Raw genomic sequence first — 25,493 nt, 5'->3', positions numbered from 1 at the left:
AGAATGGTCTTTGTCTCAGCAGACACCCAAAGAGTGCTGGGACTGCTCTGAGAAGCTCCACTCTCACACTGACAAGGAGGAACCACCTTTAGACGTGGAAAAGGCAATTTTTAGACAGGGCCAAAAATATGAGGACCAATATTTGAGAGATATTTGGGAGACAGCCCACACTGAAGGTGTGAGACTGACCACATTTATGATTAATTCTCATGAAATGCTGGAAATTCAGAGACAAAAGGGTTTATTGCAACTGCTGTGACAAGAACTGACCAAATTCATTTGGAACTTGCTACTTGGTGTGTTTTTACTCTGCACTTGAAGATTTTCAGCAAAATCAGGTGGCTGAAAACAGTCAATAAAAGTTCATCTTGCCTTGACTGTAAGAGGAGAAATCTTTGATAGTATGGCTACACTTTCTTATGGACTCCACAGACTTTTTGTACCAGATCATCAGAGCAAAAACTGTGGTAAAGGCGAGGCGGCAACAGGAAGGGCAGAATCAAAGAAAAAAAATCAAATTAGAGGTAAAAGGAGAACGGCCAAACAGATAAAGAAAGGCTGAAGTTCCTAGGTTAGCACAGGTCAGAACAAAGGTGGGTAATCATTATTGAGAAAATTACCAGCCTGGCTCAATATTTCAAACTACCATGATAAGTTTCTCTGTGTTTGTTTTTCATTAGGAGGAGCAAAGGGCACCCGTAGCCCTTTCAGCTCCCGAGGGTGTGGTGCTCCTGATTCACGTGCAAACAGGGATCTGAGGAGCTGAGGGCTCCAAGAGTGAGAGTTGTGGGCCTGCTTGGAGGAAAACCTTCCCCAGTGGGGACCAAGGGACATCAAGTTTGTGTTAGACCAGGCTGGGGTGACACAAGGCTGCAGGTTTGTTCTTCTCTCAGCTGTGACAAAGCTTGTGGGGGTTATTCCAGGGTGTCTCTGAGCTGGCTTTGGGGAGTTGGGACTGTCCTAAAACTCTCCCCAGCTGCTCATCCCTGAGTTGGACTGGCTGGGATGTGTGGATTTCTGAGCAGCAAACAGTGGGATTAAGGAAGAAGGGTGGAAAATGGATATCTCAGCAGCACTAAAACTAGAGCTAAACCCAAATGTTTGTTGAGGCAGCCTGGAAGGGTTGGTTCCACAAAAACCAGGATTTGTTTTCCTCCTGTGGAATGAGATTGATGCCCCACTGGTGCTCTGGGCCCTGCAAGCAGGAAGAGGTTGCTCAAATGCAAGAGTTGTGGATCCCTGGAAGTGTCTCAGGCCAGGCTGGGTGGGGCTTGGAGCACCCTGGGCTAGTGGGAGGTGTCCCTGCCCGTGGGACTGGATGAGCTTTACGGTCCCTCCCAACCCAAACCATCCTGGGATTCGGTGTAATTGAATTTCCCAGGTCTCTGGATGACAGATCAGGCTTAACCCTGCAGGAATCCTTGTGCAATTGAAGCCAGCCCTTATTTTTTTGATGCTAAGCAGGGTCTGGCAAGTGCAGCTTGGTGGTTGCTGCTGTGAACCTGCCCAATTCCCCCCTCAGGTTTTTCCTGCCCTGGCATTTTGCCTGCCCAGGATAAGAGAGGATTTAGTTTGGCCAGCAGGACTTCAGAGGAAAGACAACCCACAAAAGCAATTCTGTGAGTTGGAAAGTAATTGAAATCTTTGTGAGGGCAAGAAGCTGCAGGAAAGGAGATCACACAACACAGATCATTCCCTAAGCTGCAGCTCTTTCCTAAGCTGCAACTAAAAATGGTACGAAAATGATAGTATATTATCCTGAAATTAATGACTATCCTAACAGAAAGGTGACATTTAAGGCTGTCCAGGTAACTGTAATTGGAACTAGCTTTTGTAGAGAAAATATCAGTGTATTTGATATTTCTAAATAAATATATTACTCCTAAACCCTTCGTAGATTTTTGTCCACAGACCTCTATCAAATATAAGTGCCTTTAGACTCACGTTAGAGAAGTAGTTTTAATTTAATTTCTTTTTAAATTTTAGTTTAACCAGAAGACGAAGTTCCCATGGAAAGGGAACCTGAGGCAGGAGGGGATTTTTGTGGAGGGACATGTGTTTTACAGCTTCCTTCACTCTCTCCTCTACAAACCATGGGAGGTGCAGGGATGTGGGGAGGAGCAAACCGAAGGGGCCGGGGCTCAGGGTCTGAGTTTACTTGGCAACCGGATTTCTGGCCAACAATGGGTATGGAATTGCTACTGAGAGCCACGAAAGGTGCAGGGCAAGAGAAATGCAGCCTGAAGCAGCCAGTCTGAGTCACTTGAAGTGCAGTTTGTCTTCCTTGAGACCCAGGCCTGTGGCCTCATGTTCTCCCACCCCCTCTGAGATGATTCTTACAGACTTTGGAGTCTGGCAGAGTCACAGAATAACCTGAGTTGGAAGAGACCCACAAGGACCTTCAGGGTTGAATCTTCACTGACTGAATCCAGGGACTGACCCCACAACCCTGGCATTATTGTTTGTTTATTACTCCCATGATAATATTTATTCTTGCCCTACAATATTATTGTGTTTCTGAACAATAATGACCAACCCAGGGCTTACCAGTGTGTGTGAACAGGTAGATTTTTTTCCCATTCCCTCTGATTCACTTCACACTTGTTTACTCTCTGCTGCATTTCTGCCTCCTTGCTGGGCCCTATTCCAAGTGAAATAGGAGCAATTCCTCTGCTGTCTGTAGAAAATGGGGCTAAAAAAGGCAGAGAGGAGGAATACACAAGGTTTTGCCAGGTCTGGAACATGTGATTTTCACCTGCTGAGCGTGTGAAGATCTTCTCCCCCCCCCCCCCCCCCCCCCCCTCCCCCCCCCCCCCCCCCCCCTCTGATGAGGGAGCGCAGATAATAAGGAATTTTTTTTGTTGTTGAAGACAGAAGGTGGCAGGTATAGAGATAAAATATTCGGTGATATATCATTCTGTAGAAAATGAGGGCAGGATGGCTCTGCCCCTCTAGCAAACTTACAAACTCTTTGCAGCTCTAAGATCCTCAACACATAAAGTAAATGTCATGCAAACAGCAAGAATTTGCCTCTTAAATCTCAAACTAGTGCCCGTCTTTGAGTCTTAAGTGAAAGAATGCCTTAGTTACAGTATTATTCTAATATTCTAGTTTATAATGTTATTCTTATTTGTCAAGTTTATTCTTATTTATCAGGTTTAGTGGACTCTGCATAAGCCTGTCAAAGAGTATGAAAGAAATCAGAAAGAAGAAAGCAAAAAACCACCCCTTCAGCTCAAAGACTGTGCAGGGATGTTGTGTGACCACAATTCAGAAGGGAAGGAGTAATTTCCTAGGGAAGAGATTTGTGTCCTGGAGAAAAATAATGTTCTTATTTCAGAGACTACATCGTAACTATCAAAAATAGCTTTAAATTTCTAGCTCAGCTTTGAAAACCCTGCAGAACAATTCCGGTGAAAGCAGATGTCAAGAAATAGCTGTGAAAACCTCAGTTTTGCATTCCCCAAATACACTATTGTGGGTTATTTCTTCCCATTTCAACATGACATGTATGTTCTACGACGCCAAACAGGAATAGCTTAACACAGACAGGCAATTTGTGAACTAAATAGTATGAAAGTACAACCAAAGCAAATTAACTGATGTTGCAGAGCCTGGAGTTAAAACCAAAATATGACTCCCAGAGCGTGGCCTTCGGGTTTTTGGTCAGATTACAGAAATATATGTCAGATTCCATTAAAATGAAATCCAAACTGGTTCTGCTTGGCGAATAATACACATTCACTGAGGGCAGTAATTTGTAGCTGGCAGATGAAATCCCTGGTTTTGTGAGAAAATCCTCATTAATTCAAGGAAGTCTCTCTCAAGGTGATTTGATTTCAGCCTGTGGAAAACAGCTGCCCAAAGCTGGTTGTTTTAAAGCATTCCCAGAAATAAAAATAATCAATAGCGATGAATTTCCTGAAACAAAGTAATGAATTTTCACTGGAAAATGTGGAAAAGGAAAGAAAGGAGGAAGGAAAAGGAACATTACCTTAGGCAGTGGTTTCTTCTTAGCACAGTTTATTCCTCCAATGAAGACCATGTTGGGCATCACAGGCCTGACATAGTCAAACACAAAGTCAAACCTCAGCAGCCAGATGGAAGCAGAGTGCACCAGGTCCATGAGGGACACGTCCCTCTGCAGGACTTCTGAGGACAACTTCAGTGCTTCGTTGTAGAAACCATCACAGTACTTGAGCTCCAGGAGGGAGACCAGGGCGTTTTCCACCCTCTGGAAGAAAGTCATGCGGTCTGAGTTGAAGGTGAACAGCCTCGGGACGTAGGACAGGGGGCTTGGGCACTGTGGGGCTTCAAAGTGGAGGTTGCAGCCGAAGCCTCTCATGAAGAACACGAAGGGGAGCGAGAGGTAGTGGGCGAGCGTCGGCCCGCACATGAAGAAGGGGTCCGTCAGCAAGGCATCAAACCCGCTCTGGTTCAGCGCCTTCAGGGTCTCCTGGCTGCGGAACAGGTCCTTGCACTGGCCAAAGAAGGTGTTGAAGACGTGCACCGATTTCTTGTACATGTCCAGGACATTCAGGGGGAAGGGCAGGCCCCTCAGGTGAGTGGCCACGTACTCGCTGAAGGCGCCGTCCAGCTCCTCCAGGGTCTGTGTCACCGGGTACGTGAGCACCTCGTAGGCCTGCGAGGCCTTCATGTGCCAGCTCACCTCTGGCATCAGCACCACCACCTCATGGCCCCGCTGGCTGAGCTTCTCCACCACCTCCTGCATGCTCAGCCAGTGGCTCCCCACCATGGGCACCACCAGCAGCTTCCCTCCGGCTGCGGGGCCGGGCAGGAGGAGGAGGAGGAGGAAGATCCAGGCACAGCAGAGCCTCCGAGCCATGTTCCCGTGGCCGTGGGAGAGGCTTCTCCTGCAGGCTGTGGCTGGAAGATGCTTTTGAAGGATAATGATGGGTGTTGCCCTATACTTTGAGATAATCCCGTAGTTAATAATTCACTGCTTTGGATTGTGAGTGGTTTATTTTTCTTTTTGTTTTCTCTTGGAAGTCAAACTGTGACCCTTTTGTGTGCTGAGTCACTTCCTTGGTGTTAATGGGGAATCAGCTCCTCAAGGTGCTGTCAGATCTCTCAGGACTTGTCTCTCAGGAAGGCAAATTCCAGGAAGGCAAATTCCATCACCCACACTGTCTCCATATTGGTAGTTCACAACATGGATTGACTCAATGGGAATTTTCAAACAGCTCAGAGGATGGAGATGCATGGAAAACACACCAGTTGCTCAGAACCCCTGACAAGCTGATGAAGGAACACCAGAAGGTTGACACCCAAAAGCCCAAATTGGAATTTACAGAAAACACCCAAAAAAGCTTCAAAGTTAACTCAATAACCTCTGAAAGAAGGGGAGGATAAAAAAGAAGGGGAGCATTTCTTTTGGAGGTTAGATAGGGACACCTTGACACAACAGCCTGGAAAGGAATCAGTCTGGCAGACGGTTGTGACAGAAAAAAAGATGGTGAATGGGTAAAATTTAAGCCCTGTAACCTTCAAGGTGGATGAAAGGAGAAGGGATATATGGAAGGATAGACAGACAGTTACCAGTGAGAAGGGAGGACACCAAAGCTGAGGTGAGCTTCAGTTCAACAAGATTTTTACATTTGCATAACAATTATATGTCATGTAAATTCTCATAATTATGCCTGATGTGGCTTTAGGTTTGCCAGGATATGATATAACCTGAAGGCTGGATATTAGGAAATCCCATTTTTGCCTCATGCAGGATTTGTCATTAGCTTTTTATCTTTAAACATCAAGATGTTTTCAGGTAGGATTTGATGTAAGGATGGGAGTGGCATCCCTGCCAAGCGAGATGATCTTTCAGGTCCCTTCCAACCCAAACCATTCTGTGATGCTACAATTCTATTTTCCTATTTCTATTTTTGCCTTTTCACCTGAAAAAAAAACCAACAGCACAAAACCCCCAAAATAAAACGTTATACCTGAGAGAGTTTTTTCTTCTGCTGACAGTTTATCCCTCCAATAAAGGCCATGTTGGGCATCACTGGTCTTGGGAACTCGAGCACAAAATCGTATCTCATTAACCAAAATGATCCATGGCTCAGAAGCTCTGTGGCTGTCACCTTCTTCTTCAAAACCTCAGATGCAAGTTCTTCAAATTCAGCATATATTGGCTTACAGTAGAAGAGCTCCAGGAGATTCACCAGCATGTTCTTCACACGTTGAGCAAAGGTCATGGTGTCTGAATAATACAGGAAGAGCCTGGGGATGTAGGAAGGAGGGTTTGGACACTGGGTAGCATCGAAATCCATCCCACAGGGAAAGCCCCGCAGGAAGTAGATGGAAGGGACTGAAAGGTACTCGGCCACCACGGGTCCACACATCAGGATGGGATCCGTGAACACCACGTCGAACTTGCTCTCCCTCAGGTACCGCAGCAGGTCTTGGTCCTGCAGGAGGCTCTGGCAGTTCATGAAGAAGACCCTGGATATCTCTACTGTGCTTTGGTACGAGGCAATAATAAAATTCAAAACAGATCCTTCAGTAAAATGAGCATCAACAAAGGCCTTGAGGGTGGCATCCAGGTACCCATCTGGGTACGGGGCGGGGTACACCCTCACGGTGTAGTTCTGCGGCTCCTTTGAGGTCAGGTACAGGCTCGTGGATGGCACCACCACCACCACCTCATGGCCCTTCTGCTGGAGCTTCTCCACCACTGGGCGCATGCTGAGCCAGTGGCTTCCGTCCTGAGGGATCACCAGGATCTTCCCACCTTCAGCAGGGATGAAGGACGATGTCAGCAGAAGAAGGAGGCTGGTCCAGCCACAGAAGCCCCGGGAGGGAAGAGCCATGCCGCTGGAAGGGAACCAGAGGCTTCTGCTCTGCGGGGCTCCCACACAGTCCTTTATATGCAGCTCCATGCAAATAAGCAGGGAACTTATTGACCACAAAAACAAATATTTAACTTCCCAGCCCTGTTGGGATTAGCCTGCAATATGGCACGTGTCAACGGAATGGAAGGGAAGCACCGTGTCCTCGGAAAAACATTTGGAGTTTCTATTAATGTTTAAGCTTGGAATTCTGTCAGCACCGTCCTTCCTCCATAAAACTAAGAGCAGGGCTGGCATCTTGAGTAATAATTGTGCATAATACCACTGTCTTGGGAAATACCTACTAAGAAAACAAGCCTGTTTTGCTTTCAAAGGACAATCTCAAACTAGTGCCCATCTTTGAGTCTTAAGTGAAAGAATGCCTTAGCTACAGTATTATTCTAATATTCTAGTTTATAATGTTATTCTTATTTGTCAAGTTTCTTCTTATTTATCAGGTTTAGTGGACTCTGCATAAGCCTGTCAAAGAGTATGAAAGAAATCAGAAAGAAGAAAGCAAAAAACCACCCCTTCAGCTCAAAGACTGTGCAGGGATGTTGTGTGACCACAATTCAGAAGGGAAGGAGTAATTTCCTAGGGAAGAGATTTGTGTCCTGGAGAAAAATAATGTTCTTATTTCAGAGACTACATCGTAACTATCAAAAATAGCTTTAAATTTCTAGCTCAGCTTTGAAAACCCTGCAGAACAATTCCGGTGAAAGCAGATGTCAAGAAATAGCTGTGAAAACCTCAGTTTTGCATTCCCCAAATACACTATTGTGGGTTATTTCTTCCCATTTCAACATGACATGTATGTTCTACGACGCCAAACAGGAATAACTTAACACAGACAGGCAATTTGTGAACTAAATAGTATGAAAGTACAACCAAAGCAAATTAACTGACGTTGCAGAGCCTGGAGTTAAAACCAAAATATGACTCCCAGAGCGTGGCCTTCGGGTTTTTGGTCAGATTACAGAAATATGTCAGATTCCATTAAAATGAAATCCAAACTGGTTCTGCTTGGCGAATAATACACATTCACTGAGGGCAGTAATTTGTAGCTGGCAGATGAAATCCCTGGTTTTGTGAGAAAATCCTCATTAATTCAAGGAAGTCTCTCTCATGGTGATTTGATTTCAGCCTGTGGAAAACAGCTGCCCAAAGCTGGTTGTTTTAAAGCATTCCCAGAAATAAAAATAATCAATAGCGATAAATTTTCCGAAACAAAGTAATGAATTTTCACTGGAAAATGTGGAAAAGGAAGGAAAGGAGGAAGGAAAAGGAACATTACCTTAGCCAATGGTTTCTTCTTAGCACAGTTTATTCCTCCAATGAAGACCATGTTGGGCATCACAGGTCTGACATACTCGAATACAAAGTCAAACCTCAGCAGCCAGATGGAAGCAGAGTGCACCAGGTCCATGAGGGACACGTCCCTCTGCAGGACTTCTGAGGACAACTTCAGTGCTTCGCTGTAGAAACCATCACAGTACTTGAGCTCCAGGAGGGAGACCAGGGCATTTTCCACCCTCTGGAAGAAAGTCATGCGGTCTGAGTTGAAGGTGAACAGCCTCGGGACGTAGGACAGGGGGCTTGGGCACTGTGGGGCTTCAAAGTGGAGGTTGCAGCCGAAGCCTCTCATGAAGAACACGAAGGGGAGCGAGAGGTAGTGGGCGAGCGTCGGCCCGCACATGAAGATGGGGTCTGTCAGGATGGCGTCGAACCCGCTCTGGTTCAGCGCCTTCAGGGTCTCCTGGCTGCGGAACAGGTCCTTGCACTGGCCAAAGAAGGTGTTGAAGACGTGCACCGATTTCTTGTACATGTCCAGGACATTCAGGGGGAAGGGCAGGCCCCTCAGGTGAGTGGCCACGTACTCGCTGAAGGCGCCGTCCAGCTCCTCCAGGGTCTGTGTCACCGGGTACGTGAGCACCTCGTAGGCCTGCGAGGCCTTCATGTGCCAGCTCACCTCTGGCATCAGCACCACCACCTCATGGCCCCGCTGGCTGAGCTTCTCCACCACCTCCTGCATGCTCAGCCAGTGGCTCCCCACCATGGGCACCACCAGCAGCTTCCCTCCGGCTGCGGGGCCGGGCAGGAGGAGGAGGAGGAGGAAGATCCAGGCACAGCAGAGCCTCCGAGCCATGTTCCCGTGGCCGTGGGAGAGGCTTCTCCTGCAGGCTGTGGCTGGAAGATGCTTTTGAAGGATAATGATGGGTGTTGCCCTATACTTTGAGATAATCCCGTAGTTAATAATTCACCACTTTGGATTGTGGGCGGTTTATTTGTCTTTTTGTTTTCTCTTGGAAGTCAAACTGTAACCCTTTTGTGTGCTGAGTCATTTCCTTGTTGTTAATGGGGAATTAGCTCCTCAAGGTGCTGTCAGATCTCTCAGGACTTGTCTCTCAGGAAGGCAAATTCCAGGAAGGCAGGAGATCCCAGTGTACACAACTCCACCAGCACAGCAGCAAAGGCAAAGAGCCTCCTTGTGGGTGAATTGATGGATGTTCAGGTCATTCCTCTGAGGACACAGCGGGAGACCCTCAGGAGAAGGGGAAAAGGAGCATGAACCAACTCTCCCGAGCAGGCGGGAATCTCCCCAGGGGGCGAGGGGCGGAGGTGGCAGCTGAGGGACAGATCTGTGAAGGTGAAGCCCAAGTTCTTGCTTTACACAGTCGTTTCACAGCCGGTTGAAAACTTCTCCCCACCGGGCCTAGATCGCACTCTGATGGTGTTTTAACAACCACCAGAGACCCAGGAGTGAGCCCAGGGGTCAGGCCTGCCTTAGTTAACCAGCAGCTTCAGCACAAACACGATTTTTCAGCCTCACCCCACTGCTTTTGATGTCATTGATGCCCAAACTAACGACTAAATTACATGGGAAAAGAACACAACCTGAGATTTTTAGAGCCACAGCTGTCCCTCAGGCACACAACTTCTCTTCCCTCATTCAACACACTAAGATATAATTATATATTGCATATTGTTTTCCTCATCCTTTCCTTATTTTCCCCCTCATTTTACCAGTGCCTGGAATTATTTCTCTGTGGGGAGAAACTAGTGGAAAAGTGGCAAACAGCAGGTTTTTGTCAGAACACAAAATACTTGAATTTTGTGGTCATTGGGAAGATGACCAGTTTAACAAACAGCATTTTCTCACAAAAAGAGCTAATTTATATATTTTGTAAAGAGGGAATGCGCTTCTTTGCTGAAGAGGGAATGTCCTGCCCTTCCCTCCTTTCTGCTGTGGGATGAATTTTCCATGCCAACCTCATGGCTCCCTTAAGGTGAGGGGTGGGTGCAAAGGCAAGGCCGGGCTGGGTGAAGTTAATCAGTACCTTGATGGTGTTGGGAGCTTTCCAGAGACTCCCTCCCTTGGATTGGTTGTCCCAACAAAGTTTTATGGATGAGTTAAACCTCACTGGGTTCAAGGCAGGGCGAGATAAGGGTCGCTCGCTGCTCACATGTGAGCGAGGGGACAGTGGGAACGTCAGATTTGGGTAAGAAGTCGTGGATCTCATGGGGTGAATTGACAATCCCAAAGGAGAAGGGCTGTGCTGGGAGGGCAAAAAGGACATTGAGGGGCTGGAGCGTGTCCAAGGAAGGGAACGGAGCTGGGGAAGGGGCTGGAGCAGCAGGAGCAGCTGAGGGAGCAGGGGGGGCTCAGCCTGGAGAAAAGGAGGCTCAGGGGGGACCTTCTGGCTCTGCAACCCCCTGACAGGAGGGGCAGCTGGGGGAGATTGGGCTCTTCCAGCACATCCCAAGTGACAGGATGAGAGGAAATGGCCTTGAATTGTGCCAGGGGAGGGTCAGGTTGGATACCAGACATTGCTTTTTCACTGTGAGCTGCTTTTTTCACAGAAGTTGCCCAGGGAGGGGGTGGAGTTGCCATCTCTGGAAGTGTTCAGGAGGCTCCTGGCAGTGGCCCCTGGGGACACGGTTTAGGGGTGGGGGGGTGGTGGCATTGAATGATCTTGGAGGTCTCTTCCCACCCTGATGGTTCTGGGATTCTGGCGGGATCAGTCTGGGTCATTGTGAGCTTGGGAGGGCATTACTGGGGCAGGCACAACACACCTGCCAAGGTGGAATAAATCCATGACAGGGGATCCCAAACCCCTCTGATAAATCCATGACAGGAGATCCAAAACCCTCTGATAAATCCATGGCAGGAGATCCCAAACCCCTCTGACAAATCCATGACAGGAGACCCCAAACCCCTCTGATAAATCCATGGCAGGAGACTCCAAAAACCCCTCTAAAAAACCCATGGCAGGAGTTTCCAAGCCGCGCCATGCACCTCGCAGTCTCCTAGGTTGCTCCAAGCCCCATCCTGTCTTTGAACACTTCCGGGGACGGGGTATCCCCAGATTCCCTGGACACGGTGTCCCGCTCCCGCCACCAAACTATAACTCCCATGCGCGCCCCGCGGCCATCCCAGAACTACAACTCCCAGCAGGCCCTTGCGGCCGCCGTTTCCCGGCGTGCCCCGCGCGGCGCCCCCCCATAAAGATGGCGGCGGCCGCGGGGCCGGGGCTGTAGGGCCGCGCTGGGCACGGTCAGTGACGGGGCAGGGCCGCCTTTTTGGGGTTATCGCGGCATTAGTGCGGGGCTTTGGGATGTCCTGGCACGGCCTTGGTGCAGGGCTCTGGCATCTTCTGGTTTGGGGTCGTTGCGGGGGGTTGGGATCTCCTGGAATGGGGTTATTGAGGGGTTTGGGGGATCTCCTGTCGTGGGGTTATTGGGGGGGTTGCTGTCTCCTGCCATGGGTTTATTAGAGGGGTTAGGGGATCCCTTTCATGGGTTTTGGGATCTCCTGCCATGGGTTTATTAGAGGGGTTAGGGGATCCCTTTCATGGGTTTTGGGACCTCCTGTCGTGTGTCTGGGGATCTCCTGTCATGGGTTTATTTAGAGGGAATTGAGGATCCCATTTATCAGAGGAGTTTGGGATCTCCTGTCATGGATTTGGGCTCTCCTGCCATGGATTTACTTGAGGCGTTTGGGTATCCCTTTCATGTGTTTGGGATCTCCTGTCATGGATTTATCAGAGGGGTTTGGGATCTCCTGTCATGGATTTGTCAGAGGGTTTTGGATCTCCTGTTAGGTATTTATTAGAGGGACTTGGGATGGTTTTTATGGGTTTTGTGACCTTCTGCCATGGGTTTGTGATCTCCTGTTGTGGGTTTATTGGAGGGATTTTGGGATCTCCTGTGATGGATTTATCAGAGGGATATCCTTTTATGGATTTACATAGTTGTTCTCTTTGATACAACTCCAGTAGCTTTTCCTTGGTTTTTACAGGAATGTTTTCTGGCAGTGTCCTCAAATACTCAGATTCTTACCCAAGTAGGTAAGCTCTTCAAAGGGGGAGAAGGCGATGTTGCAGCTGAAGGACTCGGAAAGGAAGAGCAGGAAGTTCTTCACTCTCTGGGAGAACGTCATGTGGTCTGTCTGGAGGGAGAATATCCGTGGGACGTAGGACGGCGGGTCCGGGCCCTGAGCAGCCTGTTTGTCAATGTTACACGGAACACCCCTCAGGAAGAACACACTGGGGATGGAGAACTGAACAGCAACGATCTGCCCACAGGGATTGAAGGGATCCGTGAAGACGGCGTCAAATTTGCTGTCTTGGATGTATTTCATCATCTCCTTGTTGTACAGCAAGGATCTGCAGGCGGCTTCAAACAGGGCAGCGGTCTTCTGGAAATGTTTCAGAGTATTCCAAAATCTGACCAGGAAAGGCTCTTCACTAAAGCACATCAGACCCAATGAGCGTATCTGTTCTTCCATCTCTTCCTTCTTGATAGGGACAGGGTAGGTTTTCAAGTCATAGACATCTGAGGAGTCGATGTATACCTTGTTGTCCGGTACCAGAACCACAATTTCGTGCCCTCTCTTGCTCAGCTCTGCCACCACTTCCTTCATGCTGAGCCAGTGGCTGCCCTCCATGGGGATCACCAGCAGCTTCCCAGCGCTGGCAGGACTCAGGAGGCACAGGAAGGGGAGCAGCAGTGCCCTCAGCATGTTGGAGCTGCCCAGAGAGGAGCCCACACACTGAGAGGCCAGGGCTGGCTCTCAGGCTTTTGTAGCTGTACCCCACCCAAGCAAACGCCCACTTGGCAGAACTTCCACTGATCTCCTGCCCTTGGACTTGACTCCCATTCCAGGTGTTCATAGGTCTGCACGCAACGGAGCCACGGCAGGTAATTCATCATCATAAAAGGGAAAGGTCAGGGTTGTGCTTCCAAGGCGGCTTTGCGTGAGCCCAGGAAGGTGTGTCACCTTCAGGCACCTCACTCGCCCGAGCTGAGACACCTCAATGCCTCAGACTCCTCTTCTTGCCCTCAGCCACCTGACATTTACTGACCAAGGCAAGTTGCACAGTGAAATATAACTTGGACACAAATCTGAGAAATCAGTGTGGAAGTATCTGGGTTTGGGTTTTGTTTTGTTTTTCATAACCCAAACCATTGGGCAACACTGAGAAAAATTCCATTTCTTTTCATTAATGCAAACTTGTGTTTTTTCTGAGAGAAGCAGCCAACAGGGAGTCTTCCTTCACCTCTCCACACAACTTTCACTTAACCCCTTATCTTGTCAGCTCTAAAATGAGGTTGCAAAACAGCAGTTCACTGTTGTACCTCCGATAACACAAACCACCAACACGCTCCCGATTCACCAAGTCATGAGTCGTTCACGGCCAGTGTTGGGGCAGTTCATGACCCCAATCCTGTGAGTCCAGGTCCTTCCTGATTATGAATTGCTGGGGCTTTAAAAGTTGGTGATAAGCTCTCATTAAATTTTATAAGTTCATTAGTAGGTGGCAGGGCAGGTGCCTTTGGCTGGATTTCCCTTCTGCAGGGCATTCAGGGCTCTACATCCCTGGTGGACCTCTCTTGTCCCAGCTTTCTGCCCTTCCCAGGAACCTGCCCTCCAAAAGGAGCAGCTCCAACACCCACACTATCTCCACATTGGTAGTTCACAACATGGATTGACTCAATGGGTATTTTCAAACAGCTCAGAGGAAGGAGATGCATGGAAAACACACCAGTTGCTCAGAACCCCTGACAAGCTGTTGAAGGAACACCAGAAGGTTTATACCCAAAAGCGGAGTATCAAGAAATAGCTGTGAAAACCTCAGTTTTGCATTCACCAAATAGACTATTGTGGGTTATTTCTTCCCATTTCAACATGACATGTATGTTCTACCACCCCAAACAGGAATAACTTAACAGACAATTTGTGAACTAAATAGTATGAAAGTACAACCAAAGCAAATTAACTGACGTTGCAGAGCCTGGAGTTAAAACCAAAATATGACTCCCAGAGCGTGGCCTTCGGGTTTTTGGTCAGATTACAGAAATATGTCAGATTCCATTAAAATGAAATCCAAACTGGTTCTGCTTGGCGAATAATACACATTCACTGAGGGCAGTAATTTGTAGCTGGCAGATGAAATCCCTGGTTTTGTGAGAAAATCCTCATTAATTCAAGGAAGTCTCTCTCATGGTGATTTGATTTCAGCCTGTGGAAAACAGCTGCCCAAAGCTGGTTGTTTTAAAGCATTCCCAGAAATAAAAATAATCAATAGCGATGAATTTCCTGAAACAAAGTAATGAATTTTCACTGGAAAATGTGGAAAAGGAAGGAAAGGAGGAAGGAAAAGGAACATTACCTTAGGCAGTGGTTTCTTCTTAGCACAGTTTATTCCTCCAATGAAGACCATGTTGGGCATCACAGGCCTGACATACTCGAATACAAAGTCAAACCTCAGCAGCCAGATGGAAGCAGAGTGCACCAGGTCCATGAGGGACACGTCCCTCTGCAGGACTTCTGAGGACAACTTCAGTGCTTCGTTGTAGAAACCATCACAGTACTTGAGCTCCAGGAGGGAGACCAGGGCATTTTCCACCCTCTGGAAGAAAGTCATGCGGTCTGAGTTGAAGGTGAACAGCCTCGGGACGTAGGACAGGGGGCTTGGGCACTGTGGGGCTTCAAAGTGGAGGTTGCAGCCGAAGCCTCTCATGAAGAACACGAAGGGGAGCGAGAGGTAGTGGGCGAGCGTCGGCCCGCACATGAAGATGGGGTCTGTCAGGATGGCGTCGAACCCGCTCTGGTTCAGCGCCTTCAGGGTCTCCTGGCTGCGGAACAGGTCCTTGCACTGGCCAAAGAAGGTGTTGAAGACGTGCACCGATTTCTTGTACATGTCCAGGACATTCAGGGGAAAGGGCAGGCCCCTCAGGAAAGTGGCCACGTACTCGCTGAAGGCGCCGTCCAGCTCCTCCAGGGTCTGCGTCACCGGGTACGTGAGCACCTCGTAGGCCTGCGAGGTCTTCATGTGCCAGCTCACCTCTGGCATCAGCACCACCACCTCATGGCCCCGCTGGCTGAGCTTCTCCACCACCTCCTGCATGCTCAGCCAGTGGCTCCCCACCATGGGCACCACCAGCAGCTTCCCTCCGGCTGCGGGGCTGGGCAGGAGGAGGAGGAGGAGGAAGATCCAGGCACAGCAGAGCCTCCGAGCCATGTTCCCGTGGCCGTGGGAGAGGCTTCTCCTGCAGGCTGTGGCTGGAAGATGCTTTTGAAGGAAAATGATGGGTGTTGCCCTGTACTTTGAGATAATCCCGTAGTTAATAATTCACCGCTTTGGATTGTGGGTGTTTTTTTTTCTTTATGTTTTCTCTTGGAAGTCAAACTGTGACCCTTTTGTGTGCTGAGTCATTTCCATGGTGTTAATGGGGAATTAGCTCCTCAAGGTGCTGTCAGATCTCTCAGGACTTGTCTCTCAGGAAGGCAAATTCCAGGAAGGCAGGAGATCCCAGTGTACACAACTCCACCAGCACAGCAGCAAAGGCAAAGAGCCTCCTTGTGGGTGAATTGGTGGATGTTCAGGTCATTCCTCTGAGGACACAGCGAGAGACCCTCAGGAGAAGGGGAAAAGGAGCATGAACCAACTCCCCCGAGCAGGCGGGAATCTCCCCAGGGGGCGAGGGGCGGAGGTGGCAGCTGAGGGACAGATCTGTGAAGGTGAAGCCCAAATTCTTGCTTTACATAGTTGTTTCACAACCGGTTGAAAACTTCTCCCGACCAGGCCTAGAACGCACTCTGATGGTGTGTCACCTTCAGGCACCTCACTCGCCCGAGCTAAGACACCTCAATGCCTCAGACTCCTCTTCTTGCCCTCAGCCACCTGACATTTACTGACCAATGCAAAATGCACAGTGAAATATAACTTGGAGATAAATATGAGAAATCAGTGTGGAAGTATCTGGGGTTTGGGTTTTGTTTTGTTTTTCATAACCCAAACCATTGGGCACCACTGAGAAAAATTCCATTTCTTTTCATTAATGCAAACTTGTGTTTTTTCTGAGAGAAGCAGCCAACAGGGAGTCTTCCTTCACCTCTCCACACAACTTTCACTTAACCCCTTATCTTATCAGCTCTAAAATGAGGTTGCAAAACAGCAGTTCACTGTTGTACCTCCGATAACACAAACCACCAACACGCTCCCGATTCACCAAGTCATGAGTCGTTCACGGCCAGTGTTGGGGCAGTTCATGACCCCAATCCTGTGAGTCCAGGTCCTTCCTGATTATGAATTGCTGGGGCTTTAAAAGTTGGTGATAAGCTCTCATTAAATTTTATAAGTTCATTAGTAGGTGGCAGGGCAGGTGCCTTTGGCTGGATTTCCCTTCTGCAGGGCATTCAGGGCTCTACATCCCTGGCGGAGTTCTCTTGTCCCAGGCTCATGAATGGCACCACCACCACCACCTCCTGGCCCTTCTGCTGGAGCTTCTCCACCACTGGGCGCATGCTGAGCCAGTGGCTTCCATCCTGAGGGATCACCAGGATCTTCCCACCTTCAGCAGGGATGAAGGATGATGTCAGCAGAAGAAGGAGGCTGGTCCAGCCACAGAAGCCCCGGGAGGGAAGAGCCATGCCGCTGGAAGGGAACCAGAGGCTTCTGCTCCGCGGGGCTCCCACACAGTCCTTTGTATGCAGCTCCATGCAAACTAAGCAGGGAACTTATTGACCACAAAAACAAATATTTAACTTCCCAGCCCTGTTGGGATTAGCCTGCAATATGGCACGTGTCAACGGAATGGAAGGGAAGCACCGTGTCCTCGGAAAAACATTTGGAGTTTCTATTAATGTTTAAGCTTGGAATTCTGTCAGCACCGTCCTTCTTCCATGAAACAAAGAGCAGGGCTGGCATCTTGAGTAATAACTGTGGATAATACCACTGTCTTGGGAAATACCTACTAAGAAAACAAGCCTGTTTTGCTTTCAAAGGACAGCCCTTAAAATACAGCGGGCAGAAGGGATCGGAACTGCAGCAGCATCTCCTTCATGGACTAGACCAGCTGAGAACACCAGGCTGATGTTAAATTCCCACCCTCTGGAAGCAGTCAAACCTGCATCTCTTCTGAAGAGATCACAGCCACCAGGATGTATCAGGCAATCCCAGATCTGAGGAGGAGGACAACAATCCCGTTTCTCTTTTTTCCTTCACAGTACTAGACCAAAAAAAGGAACTGAATGATGGGCTGAGGGCAAACAGAGGGAAAGGAGGGTGGAACAGGCCTTTGGGGACACAAAGAAGGAGCCATGGCCTTGAAAACCCTTTTTATGTATTGGGAAGAAAGCAAAATTTCGGACGAGGTGTGATACCTTTCCCTAATCCCACCGAGAGCACACACACATGGAAAACCCCAACAACTAAACCAGACCTCTGAGCTCTCCTCCTTTCACAGACACATCAGCAACCACATCCAGGTGTCTCCTGGACTCTTCAGCCCTGAGCTCCACCTTCCCTCTCCCATGTTCCCTCCTGAGCAGCAGCCCAGCTTTGATGAGAAGAGACATCCTCTCTTGGTAAAATGAGCCAGGAATTTGGCAGTTGGATGTGTGGCTTTGAATCCACTTCCAGAGAGGCACAAGCAGTCCCTAAAATTCAAGTTTCCTGAGGGAAGAACAGATTGCTGAGCTGTTATAAATAAAAGTAGGTGGTGATACCCCAGCTTGGGTCTCCAAAGAAAGCCTGACCAGGATGGTGTGACCCCTTGTTTGCTGCCATTCCCTGAAATTCCCTGCAGTGAACTGAGGCCCTCAGGGCTTTGCTGCAGGAATGTTCTGGGGTTTACGCAAGTCAAAGCAGTGCCACACTGAATCCAGGGACTGACCCCACAGCCCTGGCATTATTGTTTGTTTATTACTCCCATGATAATAGTTATTCCAGTCTTTTTTAGCTTGATGCTCCAAAGGGCCGCAGCAGACCTCGATGATCAGGACAGTATCTACATTCGATACCGTACTGATGGAAGCCTTTTCAACCTAAGGCGACTGAAGGCCCACACCAAGACCTTAAACCATCTTGTCCGGGAGCTGCTTTATGCTGATGACTCCGCCCTTGTTGCCCACACAGAAGCAGCCCTGCAGCGTTTAACATCCTGCTTTGCAGATGCTGCTGAGCTCTTTGGTCTGGAGGTCAGCTTAAAGAAGACAGAGGTTCTCCATCAACCTGCACCTCAGGAAGTCCCCCATCATCCCCACATCACCATTGGCCAATCAGAGCTCAAATCAGTCCAGCAGTTTAATTACCTAGGCAGCCTCATCTCCTCGGATGGTGAGATTGACGGGGAGATAGACAACAGGTTAGCAAAGGCATAGAGTGCTGTTGGAAAACTCCACAAAAGAGTACGGCGTAATAAACACCTGAAGAAAAGTACCAAGATCAGTGTTTACAGAGCCATAGTGCTGTCTGCTCTCCTATATGGATCTGAATCATGGGTCATCTACCGCCACCACCTGTGTCTCCTAGAACGCTTCCATCAACGCTGTCTCCGCACAATCCTAAACATCCACTGGTCAGATTATGTGACCAACACATCTGTTCTAAAGCAAGTAGCAGTCACAAGTATTGAGGCCATGTTACTGAGAACGCAGCTGCGCTGGGCAGGGCACGTCTCAAGGATGAAGGACCACTGCTTTCCTAAGATCTTGCTTTATGGTGAACTTGCCACTGGCTGCCACAAGAGAGGAGCCCCGAAAAGAAGATACAAGGACTCCCTGAAACAACATCTCAGCCTCGGCCATATTGATCACCATAACTGGTCTGCTCTGGCCTCCAATCGGGAGGCCTGGAGACACACCATCTATAACGCTGCTGTCTCCTTTGAGAACACACGCAGGATCACTCTTGAGGAGAAAAGACAACGCAGAAAGAATCATGTCTTGCAGAATTTACCACCTAAGGAGTCTTTCTGCTGTACCTTTTGCAATCGGATATCTCTATCTCGTGTTGGCCTCATAAGCCACCAGCGTGCCTGTAACAAATATGGATAGAGCCTTCCCAAATCTTCGTTCGCGAAGCCCAGCCATGAATGAATGAATAATATTATTGTGTTTCTGAACAATAATGACCAACCCAGGGCTTACCAGTGTGTGTGAACAGGTAGATTTTTTCCCCCTCCCCTCTGATTCACTTCACACTTGTTTACTCTCTGCTGCATTTCTGCCTCCTTGCTGGGCCCTATTCCAAGTGAAATAGGAGCAATTCCTCTGCTGTCTGCAGAAAATGGGGCTACAGAGAGGAGGAATACACAAGGTTTTGCCAGGTCTGGAACATGTGATTTTCACCTGCTGAGCGTGTGAAGACAGAAGGTGGCAGGTATAGAGATAAAATATTCGGTGATATATCATTCTGTAGAAAATGAGGGCAGGATGGCTCTGCCCCTCTAGCAAACTTACAAACTCTTTGCAGCTCTAAGATCCTCAACACATAAAGTAAATGTCATGCAAACAGCAAGAATTTGCCTCTTAAATCTCAAACTAGTGCCCGTCTTTGAGTCTTAAGTGAAAGAATGCCTTAGTTACAGTATTATTCTAATATTCTAGTTTATAATGTTATTCTTATTTGTCAAGTTTATTCTTATTTATCAGGTTTAGTGGACTCTGCATAAGCCTGTCAAAGAGTATGAAAGAAATCAGAAAGAAGAAAGCAAAAAACCACCCCTTCAGCTCAAAGACTGTGCAGGGATGTTGTGTGATCACAATTCAGAAGGGAAGGAGTAATTTCCTAGGGAAGAGATTTGAGAAAAATAATGTTCTTATTTCAGAGACTACATCGTAACTATCAAAAATAGCTTTAAATTTCTAGCTCAGCTTTGAAAACCCTGCAGAACAATTCCGGTGAAAGCAGATGTCAAGAAATAGCTGTGAAAACCTCAGTTTTGCATTCCCCAAATACACTTTTGTGGGTTATTTCTTCCCATTTCAACATGACATGTATGTTCTACGACGCCAAACAGGAATAACTTAACACAGACAGGCAATTTGTGAACTAAATAGTATGAAAGTACAACCAAAGCAAATTAACTGACGTTGCAGAGCCTGGAGTTAAAACCAAAATATGACTCCCAGAGCGTGGCCTTCGGGTTTTTGGTCAGATTACAGAAATATATGTCAGATTCCATTAAAATGAAATCCAAACTGGTTCTGCTTGGCGAATAATACACATTCACTGAGGGCAGTAATTTGTAGCTGGCAGATGAAATCCCTGGTTTTGTGAGAAAATCCTCATTAATTCAAGGAAGTCTCTCTCAAGGTGATTTGATTTCAGCCTGTGGAAAACAGCTGCCCAAAGCTGGTTGTTTTAAAGCATTCCCAGAAATAAAAATAATCAATAGCGATGAATTTCCTGAAACAAAGTAATGAATTTTCACTGGAAAATGTGGAAAAGGAAAGAAAGGAGGAAGGAAAAGGAACATTACCTGAGGCAGTGGTTTCTTCTTAGCACAGTTTATTCCTCCGATGAAGACCATGTTGGGCATCACAGGTCTGACATACTCGAATACAAAGTCAAACCTCATCAGCCAAATGGAAGCAGAGTGCACCAGATCTATGAAGGACACATCCCTCTGCAGGACTTCTGAGGACAACTTCAGTGCTTCGCTGTAGAAACCATCACAGTACTTGTGCTCCAGGAGGGACATCAGGGCGTTTTCCACCCTCTGGAAGAAAGTCATGCGGTCCGAGTTGAAGGTGAACACCCTCGGGACGTAGGACGGGGGGCTTGGGCACTGTGGGGCTTTGAAGTGGAGGTCGCAGCCGAAGCCTCTCATGAAGAACACGAAGGGGAGCGAGAGGTAGTTGGCGAGCGTGGCCCCGCACATGAAGAAGGGGTCCGTCAGCAAGGCATCAAACCCGCTCTGGTTCAGCGCCTTCAGGGTCTCCTGGCTGCGGAACAGGTCCTTGCACTGGCCAAAGAAGGTGTTGAAGACATGCACGTAGCTCTTGTAGATATCCAGGATATTCTGGGGGAATGGCAGGCCCCTCAGGTGAGCGGCCACGAAGTCATTGAAAGCGCCGTCCAGCTCCTCCAGGGTCTGTGTCACCGGGTACGTGAGCACCTCGTAGGCCTGCGAGGCCTTCATGTGCCAGCTCACCTCTGGCATCAGCACCACCACCTCATGGCCCCGCTGGCTGAGCTTCTCCACCACCTCCTGCATGCTCAGCCAGTGGCTCCCCACCATGGGCACCACCAGCAGCTTCCCTCCGGCTGCGGGGCCGGGCAGGAGGAGGAGGAGGAGGAAGATCCAGGCACAGCAGAGCCTCCGAGCCATGTTCCCGTGGCCGTGGGAGAGGCTTCTCCTGCAGGCTGTGGCTGGAAGATGCTTTTGAAGGAAAATGAGGGGTGTTGCCCTGTACTTTGAGATAATCCCGTAGTTAATAATTCACCACTTTGGATTGTGGGTGTTTTTTTTTCTTTTTGTTTTCTCTTGGAAGTCAAACTGTGACCCTTTTGTGTGCTGAGTCATTTCCTTGTTGTTAATGGGGAATCAGCTCCTCAAGGTGCTGTCAGATCTCTCAGGACTTGTCTCTCAGGAAGGCAAATTCCAGGAAGGCAGGAGATCCCAGTGTACACAACTCCACCAGCACAGCAGCAAAGGCAAAGAGCCTCCTTGTGGGTGAATTGGTGGATGTTCAGGTCATTCCTCTGAGGACACAGCGGGAGACCCTCAGGAGAAGGGGAAAAGGAGCATGAACCAACTCTCCCGAGCAGGCGGGAATCTCCCCAGGGGGCGAGGGGCGGAGGTGGCAGCTGAGGGGCAGATCTGTGAAGGTGAAGCCCAAGTTCTTGCTTTACACAGTCGTTTCACAGCCGGTTGAAAACTTCTCCCCACCGGGCCTAGATCGCACTCTGATGGTGTTTTAACAACCACCAGAGACCCAGGAGTGAGCCCAGGGGTCAGGCCTGCCTTAGTTAACCAGCAGCTTCAGCACAAACACGATTTTTCAGCCTCACCCCACTGCTTTTGATGTCATTGATGCCCAAACTAACGACTATTACCCGCTGTTGGTTGTCCAGGTTGGAAGTGATGACATCAATAATAGGAGTACCAGGGTAATTAAAAAAGATTTTAAGGCTCTGACCCGATCACTTCATGGGACAGGAGCACAGGTAGTAATTGGCTCAGTTCCTGTGCTAGCTGGGATGAATGAGGAGATAAATGAGGAGAGGTTTAGGAAAGCACAGCTTACCAATAGGTGGCTTAGAGGATGGTGCTATCGTCAAAATTTTGGGTTTTTTGATCATGGGGCAAACTCCATGTTGCCTAGTCTTGTTAAACCAGATGGGCTTCATCTGTCTGGGAAGGGCAAAAGAACTGTAGCCCGTAAGTTGGCAGGGTTAGTTAGGAGGGCTTTAAACTAGGTTTGAAGGGGGAGGGGGCGGCAACTGGGCTCTCCAGAAATAAGCCTAAGGGTGTAGTGCCTGAGTTGAGAATAAAATCAATGGCCCAGCTGAAGTGCATGTACACCAATGCACGCAGTATGGGAAACAAACAAGAGGAGCTGGAAGCCATAGTGCAGCAGGAAAACTATGACATAGCTGCTGTCACAGAAACGTGGTGGGATGACTCACACGACTGGAGTGCTGCTATGGGGGGCTACAAGCTCTTCAGAAAGGACAGGCAGGGTAGGAGAGGTGGAGGGGTGGCTTTATATGTTAGAGAGTCTCTTGACTCTGTTGAAGTTGAGGTCAGCAGTGACAAGGTTGAGTGCCTGTGGACCAGAATCAGGGGGAAGGCCAACAAGGCTGACATCCTTGTGGGTGTCTGTTACAGACCGCCCAACCAGGATGATGAAGGAGATGAATTATTCTACAAGCAGCTGGCAGATGTCTCAAAATCTCCAGCCCTTGTGCTCATGGGTGACTTTAACCTGCCGGATATCTGCTGGGAGCTTCATACTGCAGAGAAGAGGCAGTCAAGGAGGTTCCTGGAGTGTATAGAGGATAATTTCCTTCATCAACTGGTAAATGAGCCTACCAGGGGTAAGGCCCCACTAGACCTACTGTTTACAAACAGAGAGGGGCTGGTGGATGATGTAGTGGTTGGAGGCCGCCTAGGGCATAGTGACCACGAAATAATAGAATTTTCAATCCTCAGGGATGTAAGGAGAGCCATCATTAAAACTTCTACTCTGGACTTCCGGAGGGCAGATTTTGGCCTATTCAAAAAACTAATTCAGGGCATACCCTGGGAAACAACCCTTAAAGGCAAGGGGGTCCAGGAGGGATGGACATGCTTCAAACAGGCAATTTTGAGCGCACAGGAACAGGCTATTCCAGTGTGCCGAAAGGCCAGCCGGAGGGGAAGACGGCCGGCTTGGTTAAATAGGGAGGTTCTGAAAGAAATCAGGGATAAAAAGAAAGTTTACAGACTGTGGAAAAAAGGGCTGGCTACTTATGAAGAATTTACGAAGAGAGCTAGGTCATGCAGGAAAAAAATTAGGGAAAGAAAAGTGGAATTTGAAGTTAATTTGGCTAATTCAGTTAGGGATAACAAAAAGTCCTTTTATAAATACATTAATAGCAAAAGAAGGGGCAAGGAAAACCTCAATTCTCTGTTGGACTTGGAGGGAAATATAGTTAACAAAGATAAGGAGAAGGCTGAGGTACTTAACACCTACTTTGCCTCAGTTTTTAGCAGTAAGACAGGTGGCCCTCAGAACAACTGGCCGCTAGAGCAGATAGACAGAGACAGAGAGCTGAATAGCCCTCCTGTATTCCAGGAGGATGTAGTTAGCAACTTACTGAGCCAGCTGGATCCTAACAAGTCTATGGGACCAGACGGGATCCATCCCAGGGTGATGAGGGAGCTGGCAGAAGAGCTTGCCAAACTGCTCTCCATCATCTTCCAGCAGTCCTGGCTCTCTGGGAAGGTCCCAGATGATTGGAGGTTGGCGAATGTCACCCCAATCCACAAAAAAGGCTGCAAGCAGGACCCTGGCAACTACAGGCCTGTCAGCCTGACCTCGGTGCCTGGCAGGGTTATGGAGCAGATCATCCTGAGTGCAATCACACAGCACCTTCAGGATGGACAAGGAATTAGACCCAGCCAGCATGGGTTTAGGAGGGGCAGGTCCTGTCTGACCAACCTGATCTCTTTTTACGATCAGGTGACCCACCTGGTGGATGAGGGGAAGGCTGTGGATGTGGTCTATCTAGACTTCAGCAAGGCCTTTGACACTGTCTCCCATAACATACTCCTGGAAAAGCTGGTAGCCCATGGCTTGGACAAGTGTACCCTCTCCTGGATTAGGAGCTGGCTCGAGGGCCGGGCCCAGAGAGTGCTGGTGAATGGAGCTGCATCCAGCTGGCAGCCGGTCACCAGTGGTGTTCCCCAGGGGTCTGTGTTGGGTCCAGTCCTGTTTAATAGCTTTATTGATGATTTAGATGAGGGGATTGAGTCCATCATCAGCAAATTTGCTGATGACACCAAACTGGGAGGGAGTGTCGACCTGCTGGAAGGCAGGAGGGATCTGCAGAGGGATCTGGATAGACTTGAGAGATGGGCTGATTCCAATGGGATGAAGTTCAATAAAGCCAAGTGCCGGGTCCTGCACTTTGTCCACAACAACCCCCTGCAGCGCTACAGGCTGGGCACAGAGTGGCTGGAAAGCAGCCAGGCAGAAAGGGACCTGGGGGTACTAATTGACAGGAAGCTCAACATGAGCCAACAGGGTGCCCAGGTGGCCAAGAAGGCCAATGGGATCTTGTCCTGTATCAAAAATAGCGTGGCCAGCAGGAGCAGGGAAGTGATCCTTCCCCTGTACTCTGCATTGGTGAGGCCACACCTTGAATATTGTGTTCAGTTCTGGGCCCCTCAGTTCAGAAAGGATATTGAGGTGCTGGAGCGGGTCCAGAGAAGAGCAACAAGGCTGGTGAAGGGACTGGAGCAGAAGTCCTATGGGGAGAGGCTGAGGGAGCTGGGGTTGTTTAGCCCGGAGAAGAGGAGGCTCAGAGGTGACCTCATCGCCGTCTATAACTACCTGAAGGGAAGTTCTAGCCAGGTGGGGGTTGGTCTCTTCTCTCAGGCACTCAGCAACAGGACAAGGGGGCACGGGCTTAAGCTCCGCCAGGGGAAATTTAAGTTGGATATCAGGAGAAAATTCTGTACAGAGAGAGTAATCAGGCATTGGAATGGGCTGCCCAGAGAGGTGGTGGATTCACCATCCCTGGAGATTTTTAAACGCAGATTGGACGTGGCACTGAGTGCCATGATCTAGTAAATGGACTGGATTTGGACCAAGGGTTGGACTCGATGATCTCGGAGGTCTTTTCCAACCCAGTCGATTCTATG

The 25,493-nt window shown here is 48.7% G+C and overlaps 4 protein-coding genes across 6 annotated transcripts in view; all 4 read right to left on the bottom strand.

Moving 5' to 3' along the window:
* The window catches only part of LOC113995163 (UDP-glucuronosyltransferase 1A1-like), a 51,356-nt gene extending 29,819 nt beyond the window's left edge, over window positions 1-21,537 (bottom strand). Inside the window, exon 1 of one of the 3 annotated variants that reach the window (XM_039384360.1) lies at window positions 20,619-21,537. In XM_039384360.1, the coding sequence (XP_039240294.1) occupies window positions 20,619-21,470 (852 nt within the window). In that variant the 5' untranslated portion in view covers window positions 21,471-21,537. Of the gene's footprint in view, window positions 1-3,994; window positions 5,056-5,960; window positions 6,842-20,618 lie in introns of those variants that run through there. The other 2 variants (XM_027734955.2, XM_027734960.2) reach the window with 2 other exon arrangements.
* Window positions 8,119-9,093, bottom strand: LOC120323811 (UDP-glucuronosyltransferase 1A1-like; the record flags this gene model as incomplete). Its single annotated transcript, XM_039384361.1, has 1 exon — window positions 8,119-9,093. A coding segment is annotated over exon 1 (876 nt), but the record flags the coding sequence as incomplete, so codon positions are not given.
* LOC113995188 (UDP-glucuronosyltransferase 1A1-like) lies at window positions 12,158-12,941 on the bottom strand. Its single transcript, XM_027735011.2, has one exon. It carries the CDS (start codon window positions 12,868-12,870, stop codon window positions 12,169-12,171), a length of 702 nt encoding a protein of 233 aa, XP_027590812.1. The 5' UTR covers window positions 12,871-12,941; the 3' UTR covers window positions 12,158-12,168.
* LOC120323817 (UDP-glucuronosyltransferase 1A8-like) lies at window positions 13,865-16,405 on the bottom strand. The gene is made up of 3 exons (XM_039384364.1): window positions 16,365-16,405; window positions 14,522-15,317; window positions 13,865-13,918 (listed from the first exon to the last, which is right to left on the bottom strand). Exons 1-3 carry the CDS (start codon window positions 16,403-16,405, stop codon window positions 13,865-13,867), a joined length of 891 nt encoding a protein of 296 aa, XP_039240298.1.
* Window positions 21,538-25,493: the final 3,956 nt, after the last annotated feature.

Source organism: Pipra filicauda, unplaced genomic scaffold (genome assembly GCF_003945595.2).
Source record: "Pipra filicauda isolate LSUMZ 115617 unplaced genomic scaffold, ASM394559v2 scaffold348_size1222971_pilon, whole genome shotgun sequence".
NCBI lineage: Eukaryota > Metazoa > Chordata > Aves > Passeriformes > Pipridae > Pipra > Pipra filicauda.
The sequence above is the reverse complement of the archived record's forward strand: the minus strand, read 5'-3'. Positions and strand labels throughout refer to the sequence as shown.